Source organism: Podarcis gaigeae, assembly GCF_964106915.1.
Source record: "Podarcis gaigeae genome assembly, chromosome: 5".
Taxonomy (NCBI): Eukaryota; Metazoa; Chordata; class Lepidosauria; order Squamata; family Lacertidae; genus Podarcis; species Podarcis gaigeae.
In genome coordinates this window covers 53,025,084-53,045,602 of record NC_139681.1, presented here as the reverse complement: position 1 = coordinate 53,045,602, position 20,519 = coordinate 53,025,084, and the positions used below count along the sequence as shown (strand labels likewise).

General features: G+C 40.0%; 1 protein-coding gene across 1 annotated transcript in view; it reads left to right on the top strand.

Moving 5' to 3' along the window:
* Positions 1-301: 301 nt before the first annotated feature.
* The window catches only part of LOC310844486 (uncharacterized protein), a gene marked incomplete at its 3' end in the record, with an annotated part of 54,608 nt that continues 34,390 nt past the window's right edge, over positions 302-20,519 (top strand). Inside the window, exons 1-2 of the mRNA XM_083738596.1 lie at positions 302-399; positions 2,550-2,598. Of these exons, the coding sequence (XP_083594722.1) occupies positions 350-399; positions 2,550-2,598 (99 nt within the window). The 5' untranslated portion in view covers positions 302-349. The remainder of the gene's footprint in view (positions 400-2,549; positions 2,599-20,519) is intronic.

Below are 20,519 nucleotides of genomic sequence, written 5' to 3'. Positions count from 1 at the left end.
TAGAAAGCCTACCTTGGTAATAGATTACATGGAAGTCTACAGTAGAATGTTTTGAAAGACATGCAACCTAACTAAAGTGAAGAAGATTGAAATTGCAGACACATTTATATATATTGATACTGGCAAAGTAAAAAAACTAGACTGATTTCTAGAGGTGTGATTGTGCTAGTCTCTTGCACCAAAATCAATGAAGTCTCATGTGAAACCTTGAAGACTGAAGTCACCAGTTATGACTATGAATCTATGATTCTATGACACAACAATATGGGTAGTAGTAATACTAGCACTAACAGCTGGAACACCTGGGAGGCTGGGAGAATAGATGTACTGTTACGTATAATGACATGTCATGGGGATGCTCACATGGACTCCGTTGTCCAGCACCCATTCACAGAACAGGTGAGGCAGGTTATATGGACACTCCTCATGACATGGGACAAGTGGGACTACAGCTTAGTGGTAAAGAAGTTGACACAGTGCTTCCATTAGGGTGGATCCCAGGTATGGTCTGAAAGCAGCAGACACCACCACCTTGGTGAAGCTAAGGAGGTTTGGAACTGGTTAATGCCTGCATGGGAGACTTTGTGGGAACCAGATGATGTCACCTTGAGTTCCAAGCTAGAAGAAAAGTGGTATATCATTATAGGAAAATAATAAGTTATAAATAATAATACATTTTTGGTGGAAACTCTGTGTCTCCCATAACATCTAACACCAACCAAATTTGTTTAAAGATAAATATCTTTTGTTTAAAGATGGAAGCTCTGGGCTTGTGTGCAAAGTCCTAGCTATGCTATCATTTTAAACACTGCAGCTCTTTCTTTCGCTGCTTTAAACATAATTAAATGTTCTTAGGACTATAGCCACATTTGGAGACCTCATTGAAAACAAGATGCTGCATCTCAAGAGCTTATCTCAGCACCCACATCCTAGCGAATTAATCTTTTCAATTGCTTTTTCTCGCCTGTCAACTTTTTATGCCGGTGTTCTCTCTAAATGAGGTGTTTATATGCATCACCCTTCAGTTAGCTTTAAGCAGATGTAAAAGCTGTGTGACATTCTTTCTTCTTTTTTAAGAGACTTTGCCGGTTTGGCATCTCCATAGGAGGAGAAAGGTTTAAAATAGTGCTCCCGACAGGAGAAATGATTAATGGCAGGATCTGGAAATTGTGTTGATGTGGTTCACATCAACTGTACCATTGTGTTTACAGTGGCTATGTTAATGAGGCATCAGAAAGGTGCAGCTTGTAAAAATGTTCTACACAGTTAAAAAAACTTAAGAAAGGAGGAGGGGGCTTTTCAAAATTCTAGACTATGGAAGCTACAAGTTTAAATGCAAATGAGATAGCAAAATCCCATGTTTCATTTTCTTTCTATCAGTCCTGTAGTAAAGCATCTATGCACTGTGGCTCATTACCATCCAGCTCTATTAGTACACTGTGGGCATTCCATGGGTAGGAGCCAACTAAAGAGGCCTTGCATAGATTTCCCCTGAAATTGACTCTGGGGAGGGGGGTTGTGAAAACCCCCAGAGCAGCATGAGGGGGGAGAAGACGGGGAATTGTTCCAACTGGGAAGCTTAAAAGCTTGTCCTGAACGAATCAAGATGGTGCAACACTGAAATTCACCTCTTATGTTTACAATGATTCCTGAAGATTTTTTTTTTTAAGAGTCTATCCAAAGCAACTGTGGGATCAAAGAAGCTCATTAAGTTGTAAAATGGATATGAATAAGTTTAAGATTGTCACTGTTGACATTTGCATCTGAAGGACCATCTTCTCTTATATAGGCCCTACTATGCCCTTCTGTCCTATTATCTGTGATTTGGTTTATCTGTTTTAAATGGATTTATTTTTGCATACTGCTTTAAAAGTGGTACAGAAATATTATTGTTACCACCACCATTATTATATGCTATATTTGGATTCTGGATATAATCTTCCCTCTGGTGAGACAGTGTGGGAAATCAGTATTTTTTGAATTTATTTTTATTATAGGGCTGCCATATTTCAAGAAAATTGAAATATGGTAACCCTATTGGCATCAATGTTCTTGAGATTTTTGAGGGAAATTAACCTTTTCAGAATTCACCCAGAAAAGGCAAAGAGTGATACTCAAACACATACTTCTTGGTTCTGTTGGCAAAAACCCAGACATTTTGCCAATTTTTCAAAATTCCCCCCAGACGCCAATTTAGCCATTGGGATCCTGGAAATGGATACCCTATTTTATCAAATTTCTGCCATTTGCTTGTGGAGGATTATGTGCATTAGGTTGTAAAGTTGGGTAGGAGTAGGTGAGCAAAACAAATCAGGGATTTTTAGTGGTTTCAACCATTTGTTAGACTTAATAGAACATTATTATGAAATTACAACATTATGGCATTTGAAGCCCAAATTGCACAATCTAACAATCCTAGATCTGGTCAGGCAGGTGGATGTTGATAGGGTCTTAAGTTACTAAGCCTGTTGCATTTGACCTCACACCTTTCTTCTTGGGGAGAAAACAGCCTTTTAAATAATCTTATAAATGGTACTGTGTTGTTTCAGATATGATGTTGGCACAAGTCTGGGGGACAAAACTCCAATAGCTGTGAAGGTCAGTGTCACTTGTAATTACATAGCTTGTTACCCATTTCAGGTCAACCTGACCCTATTGTTTATGCCACTATCTGAAAGATGGTGAAGCTGCCAGACAGCTGTTTGGGAAGTGAAACTAACATGCAGGTATGTTCCAAAGTGCCACTAGAAAAGAATTTAAGCCTCTACTATATATATATATATATATATATATATATATATATATATATATGCAGTTGGCATGGAAACTGACAGTTAGAAGGGAGTGTATTATAATCAATGATTTTTGAAGGTAGAGGGTGAGTAGCTGCACATTCAACATAGTCTTTACACTGGTTTACACACACACAATCACACATGAAACAATCACACATTCTTTTTCCTATTTATCCCTGCCTCCCCTTCCTATGCTTTCCATGTCCAATTTTAGTCTGCAGCCTTCTTGGAGCAGGGATGTGTTCTTACACTCTGTAATGTCACACATCCTGATGGTGATATAGCAGTAGCAGTCATATTAAGAGAGGATATTTGTCACATTAAAGTCAGTATATCAATGGTCCCCCTCAACAGAGGTGATAAATAGCCCACCATTGCTGACAGTCATGTAGATAAAATCTGGACCACTTTAGGATTAAATTGGTTCCCAGTTTCACTTGGCACGTTGTTTCCATTCTGTCCATAACTGTGTGCTTTATCTTTACTGCATAAATACTGTAACTCAAACTAACAATTTGTTCCAACGGCAGTTTGCTTTGTATTGGTTATTTTATGTACTTCAGATTTCCCCAGCAATTAGTTGAGGCCGGGGAAAATTTCCGTAACCTCTCATTAAAAGAGTGCAAACAAGTTTAATATTTAATTATGATGAGCACTGCTCCAAATGGCTGTGCAGTTCTTCAAATGGTTGAGTGGACACATTTTTCGATGTTGCCTAGTTGGCAAATAGTTTCTGCCTCCATGAACAAAGGGGACAGGATGCAGCGAACATCTGATGTGTTAAAATTGATTTACAGGAAGGTGTCCTATCTGGGACTGTAGGTAAGCTTTGATTTGGCAATATGCAACTCATTAAGCTACATGCTCCAGGTTGCATTACTGAGTATGTGTGAATCTAGCACAATGAGTGATGCAATATCACCATTAAAATAAAGCACCTCATTTAAATACTTTTTGATATACTCATTTGGCTTCCTCTCTGCTGGTCTTCTCCATCTTCTGCCTCCTCCAGATTTACCAAAAAATGTGCTAATTTCCCTTGAATATTATCTTTGTACTCATTATGTCTATTTGTGTAATGAACCACACATCTGAGTTTTCTGAACTCTAGTGTTTTGTCTCATTGTTAATCCCGCCTACTGAAAATATAGTTTCTGCCATGGTACACCATGACTCTAGGGTAGAGGCTAAAGATTCCAACATTCAGATGTATTACTATAAATATGTGCACAAGGACATGTGATGCTAACAAAAGGCATTGAAATGGGTCCCCACTCTAGTTCAGATGTCTAAATGCATGGGCCTTCTTTCTCCACAGAGAACCAATCAGTTATTGATATGTATTGTTTCTGAAGGTTGTATGGTTGAGAAGTAATAATACTAATGATAATAAACCATTAATAGAATCCAGCTGAATGCTAATAAATTAAAAGAGGAAGAGACCAGTATATTGATTGGCAGAAGGCCAATTTTGCTTCACGCTGTTATATTGAGCAAACAGAAGACTATGTATGCTAAGCTATAAACCTCTAGTACATGGGCATCTTTCTAATATGTAATATATATTGTAGGGCAAAAGTAAGTCAAACAAGTTTTGTGCCTTTTAACAAGCTATGTAACATCAAGCACAGCTAGTAAGTAGTTTGACATCTGCCATAACATTTTGTCCTATGAACTGCCCAAGGTTGTTTGCTCCATGCTTTATCAAGGCAACACATTTGGGGATTTCTGTGCTGACTTTTAATGTTAAGTGCCTGAAGGAGTTATCCATACAAAGATTTTTAAATCACGTAAGTTGAAGAGATCTAATCTGGCAAACTTTTAAGAAGGCCCTGACACAATAGAATTATGATTTTTCTACCTTATGGTATGACCTTTATTTGAGTTTTTTTCTGGAAAATGGGAGGCTATGAACTTGAAACTCATAAGAATATTGACAAGACTGGTCATCATTCAGAGGTCCTCTAAAAAAAGAGTGTCTTGTGATTTTATCGGTGTAGCACACTTTCCCGTCTTTAAGGACTTTGCCCATTCTCTAAAGATTGTTCAGTCTGCTTCCCCTGCAAAGCTGTTTAGCACTGCTTAGAAAAGGTTGTTGTTGTTGTTGTTGTTGTTGTTGTTGTTGTTGTTGTTGTTGTTATTGATTAAATTTGTATTTTGCCATTCATACGAAGATGAAGCAGGGAGGTTCTCAATATAAAAATACAAAATGAGAACATGTTGTAGTGCAACATTAAGTTAAAAACAGCCTGAGGGCGCAAGTGTGGACTATGAGATTGGAGAGGCAGCTGGGCAATAGAAATGGAGAAATCCTCTGTTTGCTTTTTGGCATTACTTTCTAAGCAACTGCCCACTTCTCATCACACACACACACACACACACACACACACACACAATTTTCTGCAGGAGAAAGTCATGTTAAGATCTTAAAAGGACATTTGGGCTACACAGTTAAGAAGAAAGGATATCTGAAATGCAATTTACACCCAGAAGGCTATGGAGTTTGCAAGATGCCAACAAGTTACTATGTGGTTAAGTGTAATCTGCTGCTGCCTCCTGTTTCTGGACCTGGTCCTTTCACCTGTGCCCTGGAGCTTGAATTGCAGCCTAGGTATGATCTTGCCAAGGCTTATCTTCTAGTACTGATCTTGTAAAAGTTTCAAACACCCTGACAACCTCTCAAGGATGGACAAGGCTGCCCCTACCAAAATTCCCTTTAGCGAGACAAAAACAAAAGCCCTTCCTTCTTTCCACAGACTGTGGGTGTCCTCCCCCGTTTGACATTCTACAAGACCATTCCTCCCAATTACATGACATTTTTTATGGCAACATCTCTAGTTATTGAGAAAGATTTCGTCTTATTTCTTTGCATGTGAAGGTTGGATTTTGATTGCCTGATTTATTCTTGCTTATGATTCCTAAATGGATTTTCAGAACACCATTTATGTTCATTTTTGAGCACATATATATAAAAAATATCTATGGTAAGAAACGTTAATGGGATGTTTATGTGGAATAGAGAAGAGAAATGGCTTTGTAATATAAGTCTGCTGTCAAAGTGCCACCTGATGACAAATAACTGGTCGATAGTGGGCTGTAACTTCTTTGATCTTGTCATAATTCTGGTGACATCCTGCCTATTCCATATCTTTGCTTAGAATTTTTAGATATTCGTAAGTCAGCTGTGTGTTGAAAATAGAAACTTCTGGCGGTGATAAAGAACACATATATTCAAAAGCACTTGCTGTACTTTTCCATTCTCTAGACCTAAAAAACCTTAAGAGGAAGCAGAGTAGTGCTGAAATTAATATTCAGAAATATTCAAAATATGGTAAAGTTTCCAAATTCACTCTACAAACTTTGTGCAGCACATTCTGAATTTGCATTTTTCAAAAGTTATTTCATTTTGTTACACATAGCAATACAGGTGTTTTAGAGTCACAGAAAGAAGGCTTGCATGTTTGACATCATATGGTCCACAAGTTAATAAAGAAAATGATGCAGAGCAGAAAAATGGTTATTGCAGGAATCTAGAAATAATACTACAATGAATAAGATAATGATTCAATGGAAGCACAATGGAGCGGTTAATAAAAAGTCATGGGATACAAACAAAACCAGATAAAAACATACTTTTCAGGAACTTGCCAGACCTAAATTTGTCTTGTGACATAAATAATGAATGGCCAATATGTATCTGCATAGTCTGTAGGTTTGTCTTTACCCTTGGAAACTCATAAAGAACGAGTATGTTTTTTCAGATATTGTGATAAACAAAGCCTCCTTAAACCAAGTAAAAAGGGAAAACGCCAAGTTAGTCCTCCATCCCTGAACAATGGTTAGTCAAGCGGTGACAGGCATTACATTTTGCTTGACTTTATCCTCCCAAAATTTGAATAAGTAAGACTTACTTACTGTCATCCCTTGATCATTTTGATAGGCTTGAAATACAGGGTCTCATAAGCTGTCAGTTCCTGAAATACTGTCAAATACTCTATGGGTTGGAACAAACTACCCATGGATGGGACTTTACCCATGGGATGCTCTGCTGGAGGAAGGGAGGAGCAACCATTTTTGTTGACCCTCCAACCCCCTGAAATCCCCTGTGCCCACCAAAAAGGGACGTGTGGAAACATGTGGGACAAACCCTGCCCTCTCAGTGATGCTGCATATGCAAGGCACAGTCCCTGACCAATACGTGATTAGCCTTGGTCTAAAAAAGTCTGACTTGCTCAAAGAGAGGGGCAAGACCTCTGACCAGGCTTCCTTTCCCCATTTTGGAAATGCTGTGTGTGAGTAAGGCCTATCATGTATGCTTTGTGTGCCTGGTTCATGTATCATGACTGAAGGTGGAGCTTATGCCACACATTCACACTTGCCCTTTTGTGTGTTCAGACTGAAAACCAGAAGATGACTAGAGTTACAAACTTGTAATACTAAAGGAACACAACTCACATGTCACAGAAATGGTTAACTGACTGTCAGCTCATACTCCCTCACACTGTTGTTATGAGGATAAAACAGGATAAAAATGTACATTTACTTGCCCCAAGCCCTTGGAATAGAGTGAAAAGCTTTGAAAAGAAATGTGTGCATTCACTCCTTTAGTAGTTACGACTTATTAATATTTTGTGCAATCTACTGTAAATTCACTTAAATTAAAAGTGAGCCAACTTGACCAATCCATTTCCAATTCAAGGTTGCTTGCTACAATTGAATGTATATTTTAAGAGCACAATGTTAAGAGAAATGCTACCAAACCATGATACAAAATTGGTATCATTTGTAAGATTATCACAGCAAATTCAGGAGGGGGAAAATCAGCGAAGTACCTTGAAGACATGATATTGGCACAAAAGATGTAAGATCTGAGGGAGATGATTGGTGGCCTCATGTACAAGTGATTAGTTCTTCAAAAGAAACATCTGTAAGTGGTACTCCCTGTTGCCTGGATGGCCGATCAATGAACATTTGCATTCCAATAGCCAGCTCTTGTGAAAATAAATTGAATAGCATTTTAAGAGGCTGGAACAATGTATTATGTAAAGGATCTTTTGTTCTCTAAGTTCAGCAAGATCAAATATGCGGTGATAATAAATCTTTTAAAAATGGAGGTGGAGGGAGAACAGGGAAACGTCAGTTTTGATTAACCACTATTTTATTCAAAGTGATTTTAAGTGAAGTCTCAAGTAGATGCATTTATTTTATTATGTACCCCAGAAAATCAGCATCTTGAGATAGGCATTTTATGGTTTGTAAGGACTGCTGCCCAAATGTACAAGGATGCCATTCCTTGTCAATCAGCTTCTAGAGGAGGTGGGAGGGGGACAATGGCCACCCAGATGTTGCAGAGCTACAATACCCAGCATATCTGACCATTGGTCATGCATGTTAAAGCTGAATAGAGTTGTAGTTAAGCAACATTGGAGGACCAAAGTTTCCCCATTTTTGTTCTATAGGAAGGTGCCTCTTCTCTTCCCTTCCCCGCTCCCTTGCAACCCTATCTTTCTGGTAGAAGAAATCCTGGCATTCATCTCTTGATCACACTGGATTGCCAGTGTGGTATGCCTTTCTTTCTTTCCAATCAGTAGCCCCTCCAGGTAACGATCCATTCAATTCCCCCCACCCAGCTTTGGAGCACTCATTCTCCAAGGCTGCAGTAGGAAAGACTGTGGAGTTTGGGTCAAAACGCACCTGAGATATTTGTGATGCCACTGTTTAAGGGTATGGGTATGATCTTGGCTTCCATCTAAACAAACTTCTCATCTGAAGCTCTTTTATTTTCCCTTTTAGTTCTTGTAATAAACTTTACTGCATATAGCCAAAGAGCTTTGAAAACCTCTCATCCATTAATGGGACCGATGAATAGTTTGCAAAATGACATGTACATTGGCAAAGTACACAAAAACGAAAACCTATGCACCGTATTTACTGCACATAAAACACAGGTCAGTTAGTAGGTTAGAATCATTAGCAAAACTTAGCTGGTCAAATAAGGTAATATAAAGCTGGTTATCTAATAATAACTGGCACATCATCTTGAGCTGTTTTATCCAGGTACTATAAAATAATGCTAGATAATGAATTTCACTTGGGTCAGCATATAGTGGGCAGAATAATAAAAAAGTGAGTTATATCTTCAATATGATTACATCCAAAAGCACATTTTCTGTTCTGCTATGGGATGCCTTTATACTTCTCTTCAAGATAAGCAGATGGCATTACTTGGCATCTAAGTTTTATAAAGGCCCATGTCACTGGGGGAAAGTCAATGTTTGAAAAGAATGTGCTCCACCAAGATCTTTTTTGATCATAGCATCCCATTGGGAGAAGTGCAGATGATTAATGATTGCACAATCTTTCTGTGAATCATAACCAAAGAAAAAATCCCTCAGGGCATAATGGCAGCCTAAGGCCAAGGAGCATTTTGGCAGCATTTAACTTGTCAATTTTTTTTTACACCCCTTTACCTCACCTCTGAGCCTTAATTGTTCCATCCAGCACAGTTTAGTAGGACTAGTAACTTACATGTCATTTAATTTGAACCAGTATCTCAAATAAATCAGGTCAGCAGATGTTAACCTGAGCCTAGCTGTAAGAAGATCCATTGTTGTACCTGTGGGAAATTCTGGGACGATGCTTAGGTTTTTATTCCCTGAAAAATTTCTCCTATAGAAGTCAATGAAACCTGTTTACTAGAACAGGAGAAAGTAATTGCAGCTTGTACTACTAGCATAGGAAACATGGTAGAGTAGTATCAGTGGCAAGCTTTTCCTTTCAGTGATATGAAAACAACAATGCTGGAATTAATGGAGTCAAAGCTCCCAGTGTTAAGAAAATAAACCGACTACAGTGTTACCTTGGGTTAAAAATTTAATTCATTCTGGAGGTCCGTTCTTAACCTGAAACTGTTCTTAATCTGAGGTACCACTTTAGCCAATGGGGCCTCCCGCTGCCGCTGCACCACTGCCACACGATTTCTCTTGTCATCCTGAAGCAAAGTTCTTAACCTAACTATTTCTGGGTTAGTGGAGTCTGTAACCTGAAGCGTCTGTAACCTGAGGTACCACTGTAGTTCATTTTTCATAAAGTGAAGACGAAAATACTGCTAATAGAAATTGCAATGCTGGTTGGGAAGCCCAATGTTGTGGATTAACATAAACACACATCACTTCCTGAGGGTCACCAAACCTCCCAGAAGGGCCTCAGAAACCTCTCTGTTTTCTCTTAGGAGTAAATAGGCTGGCACTCTCTTTCAAATGTTACCCAAAGTGGGAAATCAAGAGACTTTGACCAAATGTAGGGGAAACATTCTGAGAACAAGGAGACGATGCAACTGGATATGTAGATTACATATCTATTTCTGTTACACCAGAATCTAATATATTACTTTATACTCAAAGTGAGCTTTGCAAAATGAGAACAGCCATGGCATTCTGTCACTCTTTGGCCCTTCTACAGCACTACAAAACCTCTCTACATCACTTCCAAATTGCCCCTTTCTGTGTGTCTAGCAGAAAATAAATTGTGCCTTAGAGTTATCTTCAGTTGCCAAATGTCTCCTTGGTGCCAGAGGCACCTCTATCTAATTTGGAATGCTCAAATCAAGCTGCTCCATTTTTCTCCAAGGGGTGGTCATGCTCTGGGTTAACTTCACATGACACACTATTTCAAAGGAGCAACTGTTTTATCATGCAGCTCTGGGCAAGCAAACTGCTTCAAGGGGGCAGAAGAAGGTGGCCAAACAGCATGCCTCAGCTATCTCTCAAGAAGTGCACATATATTAACTTCTAATTAGGCAGCTTACTGCAACTCAACCGTCACATTGTTATTCCCAAGTATCTTAAGGATTTCAGAGGGAAAAATTGTGGCACTCAGTTGTATAGGATCCATGGGGTGGGGGGAGATGGTTACAATACAATAAAACAGTAAACCAGTCCAATAAAACCAGTTTAGCACAACTTCTAAGGCAGATAAAAATACAACATATCCTTAAAACTCCGATAAATCCACAACCTGGGCTTTCCACTTGCATCAATGCAAGCCATGTGAGTTGGAAACTTGTAGAATTTTTTGGCAGACAAACTTCCACAATCAGAGGAACTTCATAATGTGCACACTATAAGCAGTTTGTTGTTCACTATGTGAAATTTATTTTTCTGTATGTGTTTATTTTCTTTGTTATGGACTTGTGTTTGAAGTACTGAAAATGTCTACAGGTTTTTTTGTAGAGTATACCATTTTTGTTTACAACACCCCCATGCTATGCACTGTACTATGAACCTTTCAGAAGTGGGTGGAAAGTGTTTGTGTAATTTTGAAGAAAATATTTTCTGAATGCTTTACATGAGATTGAAGTAAGTAAATACTCAGAGAAGATGCACTGAAATCAATGGAGCTACTCTGTGTAGACTCCACTTGGAGTAGTGTGTCCAGTTCTGAGCACCACAGTTTTAAAAGAAGATTAACAAGTTTGAACACGTTCAGAAGAGGGTGACCAAGAAGATAAAAAGTCTGGAAACCAAGTCTTCTGATGTACATGTGAGGGAGTTGGGAATGTTTAGCCCGGAGAAGAGGTGATATGAAAGCAAGCTTCAAGTATCTGAAGGGCTGTCACATGGAAGATGGAGCTACCGGTACCTTGTTTTCTGCTGCTGCAGAGAGTGGGAGCTGAACCAATTGATTCAAATTGCAAGAAAGAAGATTCTGACTAAACATTAGGAAGAACTTTCTGATGGTAAGAACTGTTTGACAGTGGAATGGACCACCTCAGAACGTGGTAGACTCTCCTTTGCTGGAAGCTGCATGACCATCTATCTGGATTCTTTACCTGCAATTTCTGAATTGTAGGGGGTTAGACAATATGACTTTGGTGTCCCTTCCAACTCTATGCTTCTATGAGTATGACTTACTTGGATCTCAATGTTTTTCTATACAGAAGCTTTTCACAAAGGTTTCCATGGTGAATATCATAGATTTTCTTGCTATCATGCCCTCAGTATTAAACAAATGCAAACTGTATTGAGGTTGAACTGATGTCAGAAGGTCAGAGTTCTTTCACGGGAATGTACCTTATCACTTCTCTTTCCCAATGTCTGCACAACAAGGTTGATTGTTTGCAGCTTTATCTGAGAAAAAAGAAAAGTTCGATAATATCAACTGAGGAAGAAATAAAATTCTTTTTTCCCCAATAGAAAATCCTTGCAGTATTTGATTTCTTTGTCCTGGAACGAATTTAGCTGTGGAAAGCCCAAGGTAATGGAAACTATCTTAAAAATGGCAAATGCATCCAAGTTTAACTTCCTGTCTGCATGAATATCATTCTTATGGCTGTTCGGTCCGTCCCCCCAACCTCTCTTGTTATCTATGAACATAACTGTGATCTATACAATTCTCCCAGCACAAAAAGTGATGTGTTTGAGATATGCATTGTGTATGGTAGGCATTGTTCAGTAGAGTAATAAAGAAAGAACTGGTTTATTTGATAGCGGACACAAACACTATCAAACTAATGGAAAGCATTCTGCTTTTGTGAATGTTTCCTGTTAGAAATCTAACAGGACAATTTTTTAAGCCTTTAAATCCCAGCAGCTTCCTTGGAAGTATCCCAGCTTAATGGAGTGTGTGCCATTGCCCTACCTGCAGCCCTGCTGCTCATGCCAACCTGGGTGGAAGGTGAGGGAGCAGGCAAATCGTAGCATCAATCTAAAACTGGAGTTATTGGACCCAGATTAGGCCTGGTGTCGTTAAATGACAGTGGGAGGCTGACTCAAGATCCGGGGAATCCCAGGTTGGCTCAGACCTTCCGCCTCTTTCCCCCTGTAATGGTTGCCTGCGTGCATCTACCCCCTCTCCCCAATGTTTGATTGAAATAATAATGAAAGCCTAGGCAAGGCTTCCAATTTGCTTTGGGGCCCAGATTCCGGTTGGTTTGGTTGCTGGTCCAATCAGGGCTGCTCCAAAGTGCTGAAACAGGAGCCACATCAGATCCGTAGGATAGAGTGCGAGGAGTACAATCCTTGTTTAAGACCCTTATTTTTGTTTTACATATTGTGTATGGCTAAGAACATGGAGTTGCAGATCTAAGGGGAAAAAACACTGTTGCAGGCAATCCAAACTTCCTTTTTGCCAAGCTGAAAGATGGGGGTGGGGTGGAGGTGTTTTCCCATTCAGCCCTGCCAGCCTCTAGTGCCTGCAGAGTGGTGCCAGGGCCATTTCATCAGCACATATATCCCTATCATCAGTGTGTGGGTTTTTCTGGAGACAGCAGATGGTAACAGAATAATATGGAGGAAAGCACTTCTTTATAGAAGCCAGAGACCTGTGTCCTGTAAGGGTTTATCTGTTAAAAATATCACTTTCAATTGCTCCTGGAAACAAACAGGAAACTAGTGAAGATGTTTCAACACAAGCAAGATGTGATCCATTATGATGTCAGTGGCAATTTCTGAGCTGCTTTTGTAGACATTGCTAAGGCATGGCTAGCAGTAGGCAAGTTATTTATATTGGCTTGCATAGTGAAATAGTCTAGATTAGGTTATGCTGAATTAGTTTTTCTGTGTTGTTTTCATTTGCTCCTATGGTTAATTGCTCAATCTGCTTTGAAATTAGCTTTCTTCTAATAATATATTTACAATAACAGTTTCAATTGCTGCCTTTCCAAAAACTGCTAGTAAAAGCTAAAATTATTTTCTTTTGTCTTTGCTATTCACCCCATGCTCAAATTATTCACAACACTATTCACACTATGGAGGTTGAAGAACTGTTTATGGGAATAAGCCTGGAAATAAAGATGTCTTCTGAGAACCAAAGGAGGAGAGGCTAGGTTTGCAGGTCTGCTCCTCATGGACCACATTGACCTACACTATTTCATCATCATCATCTTCTTCTTTTTGCTTCTTGTACAAACAGATACTAACAGTAAGTCACAATTTGTCTATTGACAATTGAGACAAATGGTTCTACCCAACCCAACAGATACTACAAATGGAAAGAGCGCATGCTGACACAGGAAGATATATGCTTAAAATCATTGCCAAATAGTGAGCATCAGTCTTAGTCTATGGGAGCTCTTGCAGAATGTATAAATAGGCTAAGTCTTGCAATCTAGAGCACAGCATGCTACAAAATCAGATAGAGGCAGAAGTGTGCTTGAGCAGCAAGTAGCTCTAGATCGCTCAGTTGAGCCAGGCAGTACACCACAGGTAAACTGAAAACAGCTGGGATAGAAATCTGCCAGCAATCACTGGGATGCACCGGAGATAGTTGAAAGGAACCTGTGTGGTGCCCTGGTTACATTGTTAAACTAGGATCTGGTAGACCAGGGTTCAAATCTCCACTTAGCCCTGCTGCTTACTGAATAACTGTGGCCCAGTCACTGTCTCAAAGCCTAACCTGCCTCACGGGCTTGTGAGGATAAACTATAGACCACAACTAAGAAAAGGCAGCATATACATGTAAACAATGTCATAAAGCTGCACAAATATGCTTTGAAAGGAAAGAATTTGCAATTCGGCCTTGATGCTGAAAGCTCTGAGGACTGGGTTTTCAGAATTCTTAGCTCTGACTGAACATCTACTAAGCACTACAAACAAAAGAAATGAAAAGCAGATGAGTTTTGAAACACAAAATATCTCTGGGGTTTGGAGTTTAATTTTTTTCATCATGATCTTGTTTATAACTTGTAGAAACCGTGAAACCAATTCTAGGAGTTCTCAGTGTTCAGCTGAGTCAAGAATGTCTGAAAGAACTCAGGAAGAGCAATCTACTCCCCCCTTTCACTGGGTTGGGGGAGTTGGGTTAGGCAGAGGTGTCCCTCTGCCCAAATCTCCCAGCTGAGCTGAACTTACCGCTGTCTTGCGACTGTGTCAGATTCACTCACCCTGCAAGCAGAAGGATTACCATTGCAGTGGTGAACCTACCACTCTGCAAATTCCAACCAGTGGGAGCAGGGAGCTTATATATACAGTAGTACCTCGGGTTGCATATGTTTCAGGTTACATACGCTTCAGGTTACAGACTCCACTAACCCAGAAATAGTACCTTGGGTTAAGAACTTTGCTTCAGGATGAGAACAGAAATCTTGCAGCAGCGGCGCAGCAGCAGTGGGAGGCCCCATTAGCTAAAGTGGTGCTTCAGGTTAAGAACAGTTTCAGGTTAAGAACAGACCTCCAGAATGATTTAAGTACTTAACCCGAGGTACCACTGTATTGTGAAATCTCGCCACCATCCCTCCAACATAAGGATGTTAAAACATAGCAGTACCCATGAGGTGGGAGGCAGTAAAGATGGAGTCTTTACTGTGGGGTCTGGCTGTTGTTTGGAACTGTCCCTTGCTCTGGGTGGATTGCACAGGTTCATTTTGTGGCCAAGGACAGAACCAGTGAATTTCACTTGGAGATGGAGGCATAGTCAAGTGACAGGTGGACTTTGTACATTTAAGAAATGGATGATCGTGAGTCTGCTTCCAGTCCCAGCAGACTGGATGTGTCCTGGTGATTGTTGGCACCCTGTAGAGCAGGCTTCCTCAACCTCAGCCCTCCAGATGTTTTTGGCCTATAACTCCCATGATCCCTAAGTAGCAGGACCAGTGGTCAGGGATGATGGGAATTGTAGTCTCAAAACATCTGGAGGGCCGAGGTAGAGGCTAATTGCATGATCTCTTCCACAGGCTAATTCCATTTTGCCTGTCTCTTCAAGGACCACATATGGCTATGTATGCTCTCACTCTCATCTCCTGTTACGCTTAACATTAATCCTGATGGAGGATTCTGAAGAACTCAAAAGTTGTCTCACTAATTTGCAACATCTTAAAGGTAAAGGTAAAGGTACCCCTGCCCGTACGGGCCAGTCTTGCCAGACTCTGGGGTTGTGCGCCCATCTCACTCAAGAGGCCAGGGGCCAGTGCTGTCCGAAGACACTTCCGGGTCACGTGGCCAGCGTGACATCACTGCTCTGGCAAGCCAGAGCTGCACACGGAAATGCCGTTTACCTTCCCGCTAGAAAGCGGTCCCTATTTATCTACTTGCACCCGAGGGCGCTTTCGAACTGCTAGGTTGGCAGGCGCTGGGACCGAGCAACGGGAGCGCACCCCGCCGCGGGGATTCGAACCGCCGACCTTTCGATCGGCAAGCCCTAGGCGCTGAGGCTTTTACCCACAGCGCCACCCGCGTCCCTTTTGCAACATCTTGGTTGGTCCTAATAAAGAGATCACCCTACTGGGTGATTCTTCTTGGTAGCTCAAGGAGATCACAGCTCACCTAACACATCCTTCACGACTTTCCCTCCCCCTTTTATTTTTGTCAGAGCAATAATTTAAATCCTGCTGTTCTTTACATGCATGCGCACAAACCCTCACACACAGAGCACAAATATTTTGCTTTCCATTAAGGTTTATCTTCCAGCTTGGAAATGTTTGTTATCTCAGAGATGTTCTAGACATTCTGTGGCATCTTGCATGGAATGCAGACAACTCAAGCACTAAAACGTCCCCCAGGACATTTCTGCAATGATATTTTGTGTAGAAAAACCATGTGTGAAGCTTTCACAGGGCTGCTGCTTCCATGAATCATTCTGATTACTCAAACTAATGGTGAATAACATGCAATTAATTCTAAATGACTGCCTTTTGTGCATGTTTTCTTCTCCTTTTTTCTTTTCTTTTCTTTTCTTTTTTTTGGTGCTGCCATGCCAGAGTTCCATCAATCCTGACAAAACCTGTCCACTGTTTGGATCAAATGGATGACTAATAAAAATCTAAAATTACGAATAAAAATAGCAGGGTTACTAGTAATGCACTGTATTTTTTTCCTCATGGGGCATTATCATTTATAAATAATGCCATCCAGCCAAGCTGACAAAAACCTGGACAGAGGTTGAAATAGAACTCCTGATATGATATTGGAACAACATATAAAAGAAATTCCCAGGGAGGAACAGCTGTAGCATTCACATAAATGTTGCCACTGTGTGATGTTTCATAAATGATAATGGTCCAGTTATGGGCTATGTTCTGGCAATTTTGTTAGGCTTGCTCTCTGCCAAGACATGCCATTGAATAAGAATGCCTTCTTAGCAGTTCTGGCAAACAGTAAATCTGTGCCATCATGTTTGGGATAGACACAGTCATAACAAAGGGCTTCAGAATAATTTGTTTCCTAGCATGCTATCTCTCTGGGCTTCTCATACATCCTTCCCTACAGGTTTTATTTGGAATAATAGCAACAATGAGGTTCAGCTGCCCGGGGCAAACTATCAATTGAATCACCTGAAAGTTGTATTATTATTATTATTATTATTATTATTATTATTATTATTATTTATTATTATTATTTAAAACAAGCAGCTACCAAGCTTTCCCTTGTCCCCTCAAAAGGACTGACCAACTCAGAACAAAGCCATTTGGATACAAAGCAAAAATAATGAAATCAAAATGCTAGGCAGGTATCTCAGCAGGATATTACTAACCATTAATCTAGTCCAACTAATTGGCACTTGCATAGGACAGGATTTTTCAGCTACCTACCTTTTGAGTTTAAAAAGAAAAGAAAGTGATGTTTTAACAGCTTGCCACTGTGGTTTGGCCACAGTGCAACGTAAAGTGAGTTTGTCATGCTTCCAGCTTTAAAAACAAAAAGAAAAAAGAAAATCTGGGAATGTGAGAGCATATTTCATATGAATTGCCTTGTAAAACCTTTCCATGCAAATTGTAATAATGTCACAAATCACAGCGGGGCTTGTTAGCAGCCTTTGGGACTTTTGTCTGAGAATTGGGTGGTAAAGGGGGAAAAGACTATATACATATGGGGCTTTAAAGAAATGGGTATATAGAGGTTTATTTAGTATGAGTCAGGCATCAGTGTAGGACCCATTTTCCACATTGAGGTATATGTATTTTTAATAATATGAAGAACGTACAACTGATTTGTGTGCAAAATGCTGCTTCTTTTTTTTAAAGCTCTCTAACATCAAGTAGGGGTGCCAGGTCCAAACCTGGAAGTAGCATTTGTAGATATAATAGTTTAGAGATGCTGCCTTCTTTGCCAGGACTTGAATTATCCACGTTATCAGACTTTAATCATACCTGCTTGAACACAGAACACAGAGCAATGAAAAGCCCAGTGAAGAGTTACATTCATGTATATGGGAATAAAATGGTGGCAGAGGTGAGGAAATAAAGGGGAGTTCTGGGCAAACATCAGTTGAGATATGGTACAGCTTCACCCCTGCCTGAGGAAACTTGGATGCAACAATGTGTCTGAATACAATAAGCTGAAGAAAGATGGAGGTTATATTTATTTTGTAGTGACTAAAGCATGGGTAGGCAATCTAAGGCCCAATCACCTTCTAAATCTGGCAGCAGCATGTTTTTACATGAGTAGAATGTGTCATTTTATTTAAAATGCATCTCTGGGTTATTTGTGGGGCCTGCCTGGTGTTTTTACATGAGTAGAATGTGTGCTTTTATTTAAAATGCATCTCTGGGTTATTTGCAGGGCATAGGAATTTGTTCATTCCCCCCCCCCCAAAAAAAAATAGTCCGCCCCCCCACAGGGTCTGAGGGACAGTGGACCGGCCCCCTGCTGAAAAAGTTTGCCTTAGAATAAATCTTGGTATCAACATCCCCCTACAGCACTTGGCCTTCAACATACTTGAGGAGAGAATGCAAAACAAACAAATAAGCTTTTCTGATTATACCTATCCTGAATTAGCAGATAAATTTACGTGCTGCATTATTTTGTACTCTTGCATGTCACTGAGTTACCCATCCTCCATAATATCGTGGTATCAGAGGCTGGATAAATCCATGAAAGTTAACCACCAAGCCCTGGTTGATGCATTAGCTGACTGGTGGGCCTGCTCTCCAGACGTCTTCCAATGTAGGTGACATACCATACTAAAGGAAGCAGATTCAAAATACCTTGATTTTCCATGATGTCCCCTGCCCCCTTAGAGACCCACGTGTGTGTTGTATGAAACAAAGAATCCTCTTCCATCTCTGCTTCTCAATAAACAAGTGGCCACAGCCCTTTTAAAATGTGGGTGTTTGTCCTGCAAATATTTGTTTGTTAGACAAGACTTGAACACATGCTTTTAACTTTCACTCCAGTCTCAGCCTCACCTAGCTGGATGATAAACTAACACAAAACTATTTTTTTTTTGCCATCTTCTCATATACAGTCAGTTTGGGGGCTGTTTCAGTTTAATATCTGCTGAGCCTTTATGCCACAGATGTTTCACAGCAGTAGTAGGAATGATTAAAACAAATCAATAAAAGCACAGGAAGGAAGCTGGCAAGTAGCACTCCAATTAAATACCACCCAACTGTCAAAGGTCCCATCCCAGCAACAGAGAGTAAACTCATCCATCTGCAAGTGAGTCAACTGTTTGCAGCCAACAAAAATGGCTGTTGCTTGTTACTGCATCTGCGGACAGGACTACAAAATGGCAAAAGTCAAAAGCTTGACTATGTTATTCTTGACTTAAGTTACTCACTTGCAGTTCCTTCTCCCCCAGAAATCAAGGTCAGATGCTTTTGTACATCTCCTACATAGAATGAACAAGAGCGAAGTGCTATAATCATGCTTTTTACTCCTGTCTCAGCAGATAAGGCCAATTCTATATTTGCTCTTCCTTTTATTAGCTTGCTGGAGTGACGTAAGATAAAAAGCATGTGGTCTCTAGATGCCTTATTCTAGATGCCTCAAGATTATCGGTTTTAAAAAAGCAAGCAAGCAAACAAACAAACAAAAAAACAAACTGGTGAAATTGCTGGGGGGAAATGATGTGGTTCATACACATGACTGTTTCAGAAAACTAGACATGGTTTTTCAGGGTGTAATGTGGACTCCTATGGTTGTTTTGCTGTGAAGTCCCCAACATCCAACCAACTCTTGGAAGAAACACTTCTTCAGCAAAAACTATAGTCTCAAGCTGGAATATGTCACAGCAAGAAAATACAGTTGTACCTCAGAAGTAGAATGGAATCCGTTCCGGAAGTCCCTTTGACTTCCAAAACATTTGGAAACCAAAGTGTAGCTTTTGATAGACTGCAGGAGGCTCCTGAAGCCAATTGGAATCCCCGTCAGACATTCGGCTTCCAAAAGAACGAATGAAAACTGGAACACTCACTTCCAGTTTTTGATTGTTCAGGAGCCGAAACGTTTGACTCCCAAGGCGTTCAGGAGCTGAGGTACGACTGTAACAGATTTTGCAACATGTTTATTATACATACAAGGTAGCCACTATTATATATAACAATAGATACTTTGTAAGGTAAGCAAGTATTATTTATCTCCATCTTAGACTGTGAAACATTGGTTTGCTGTGGCCACCTAGTGAGTTCAGACAGGTCCTTGGGTTGTATGCCACTGGGAATTATTTTTTAATGTTTCTTCTTTTCATATACTCAGATATTAATATTTGCATGGTTGGTGTTTTTTTTTTATAAAAAATTGTTATGTTTTATCCTGTAATTGTTGCACTTTATGCAGTATGTGTACTTGGTGGACTTTTCACCTTTTGGCTGAAATGTGGTTATAAATCTGCAAACAAATGAATAAAACAATGTTACCTGAATCTCCCTACCATATTTTGCACTTAACTGTCAGCCTCCAGCATGTGGCTAAATAAACTATGTGCAGCAGACTTTAAATCAAATTTGAACACACCACTGCCCAACCGTTCTTCTTTAAGTATTTAATTATAAAAGACATGCTTGTGCTT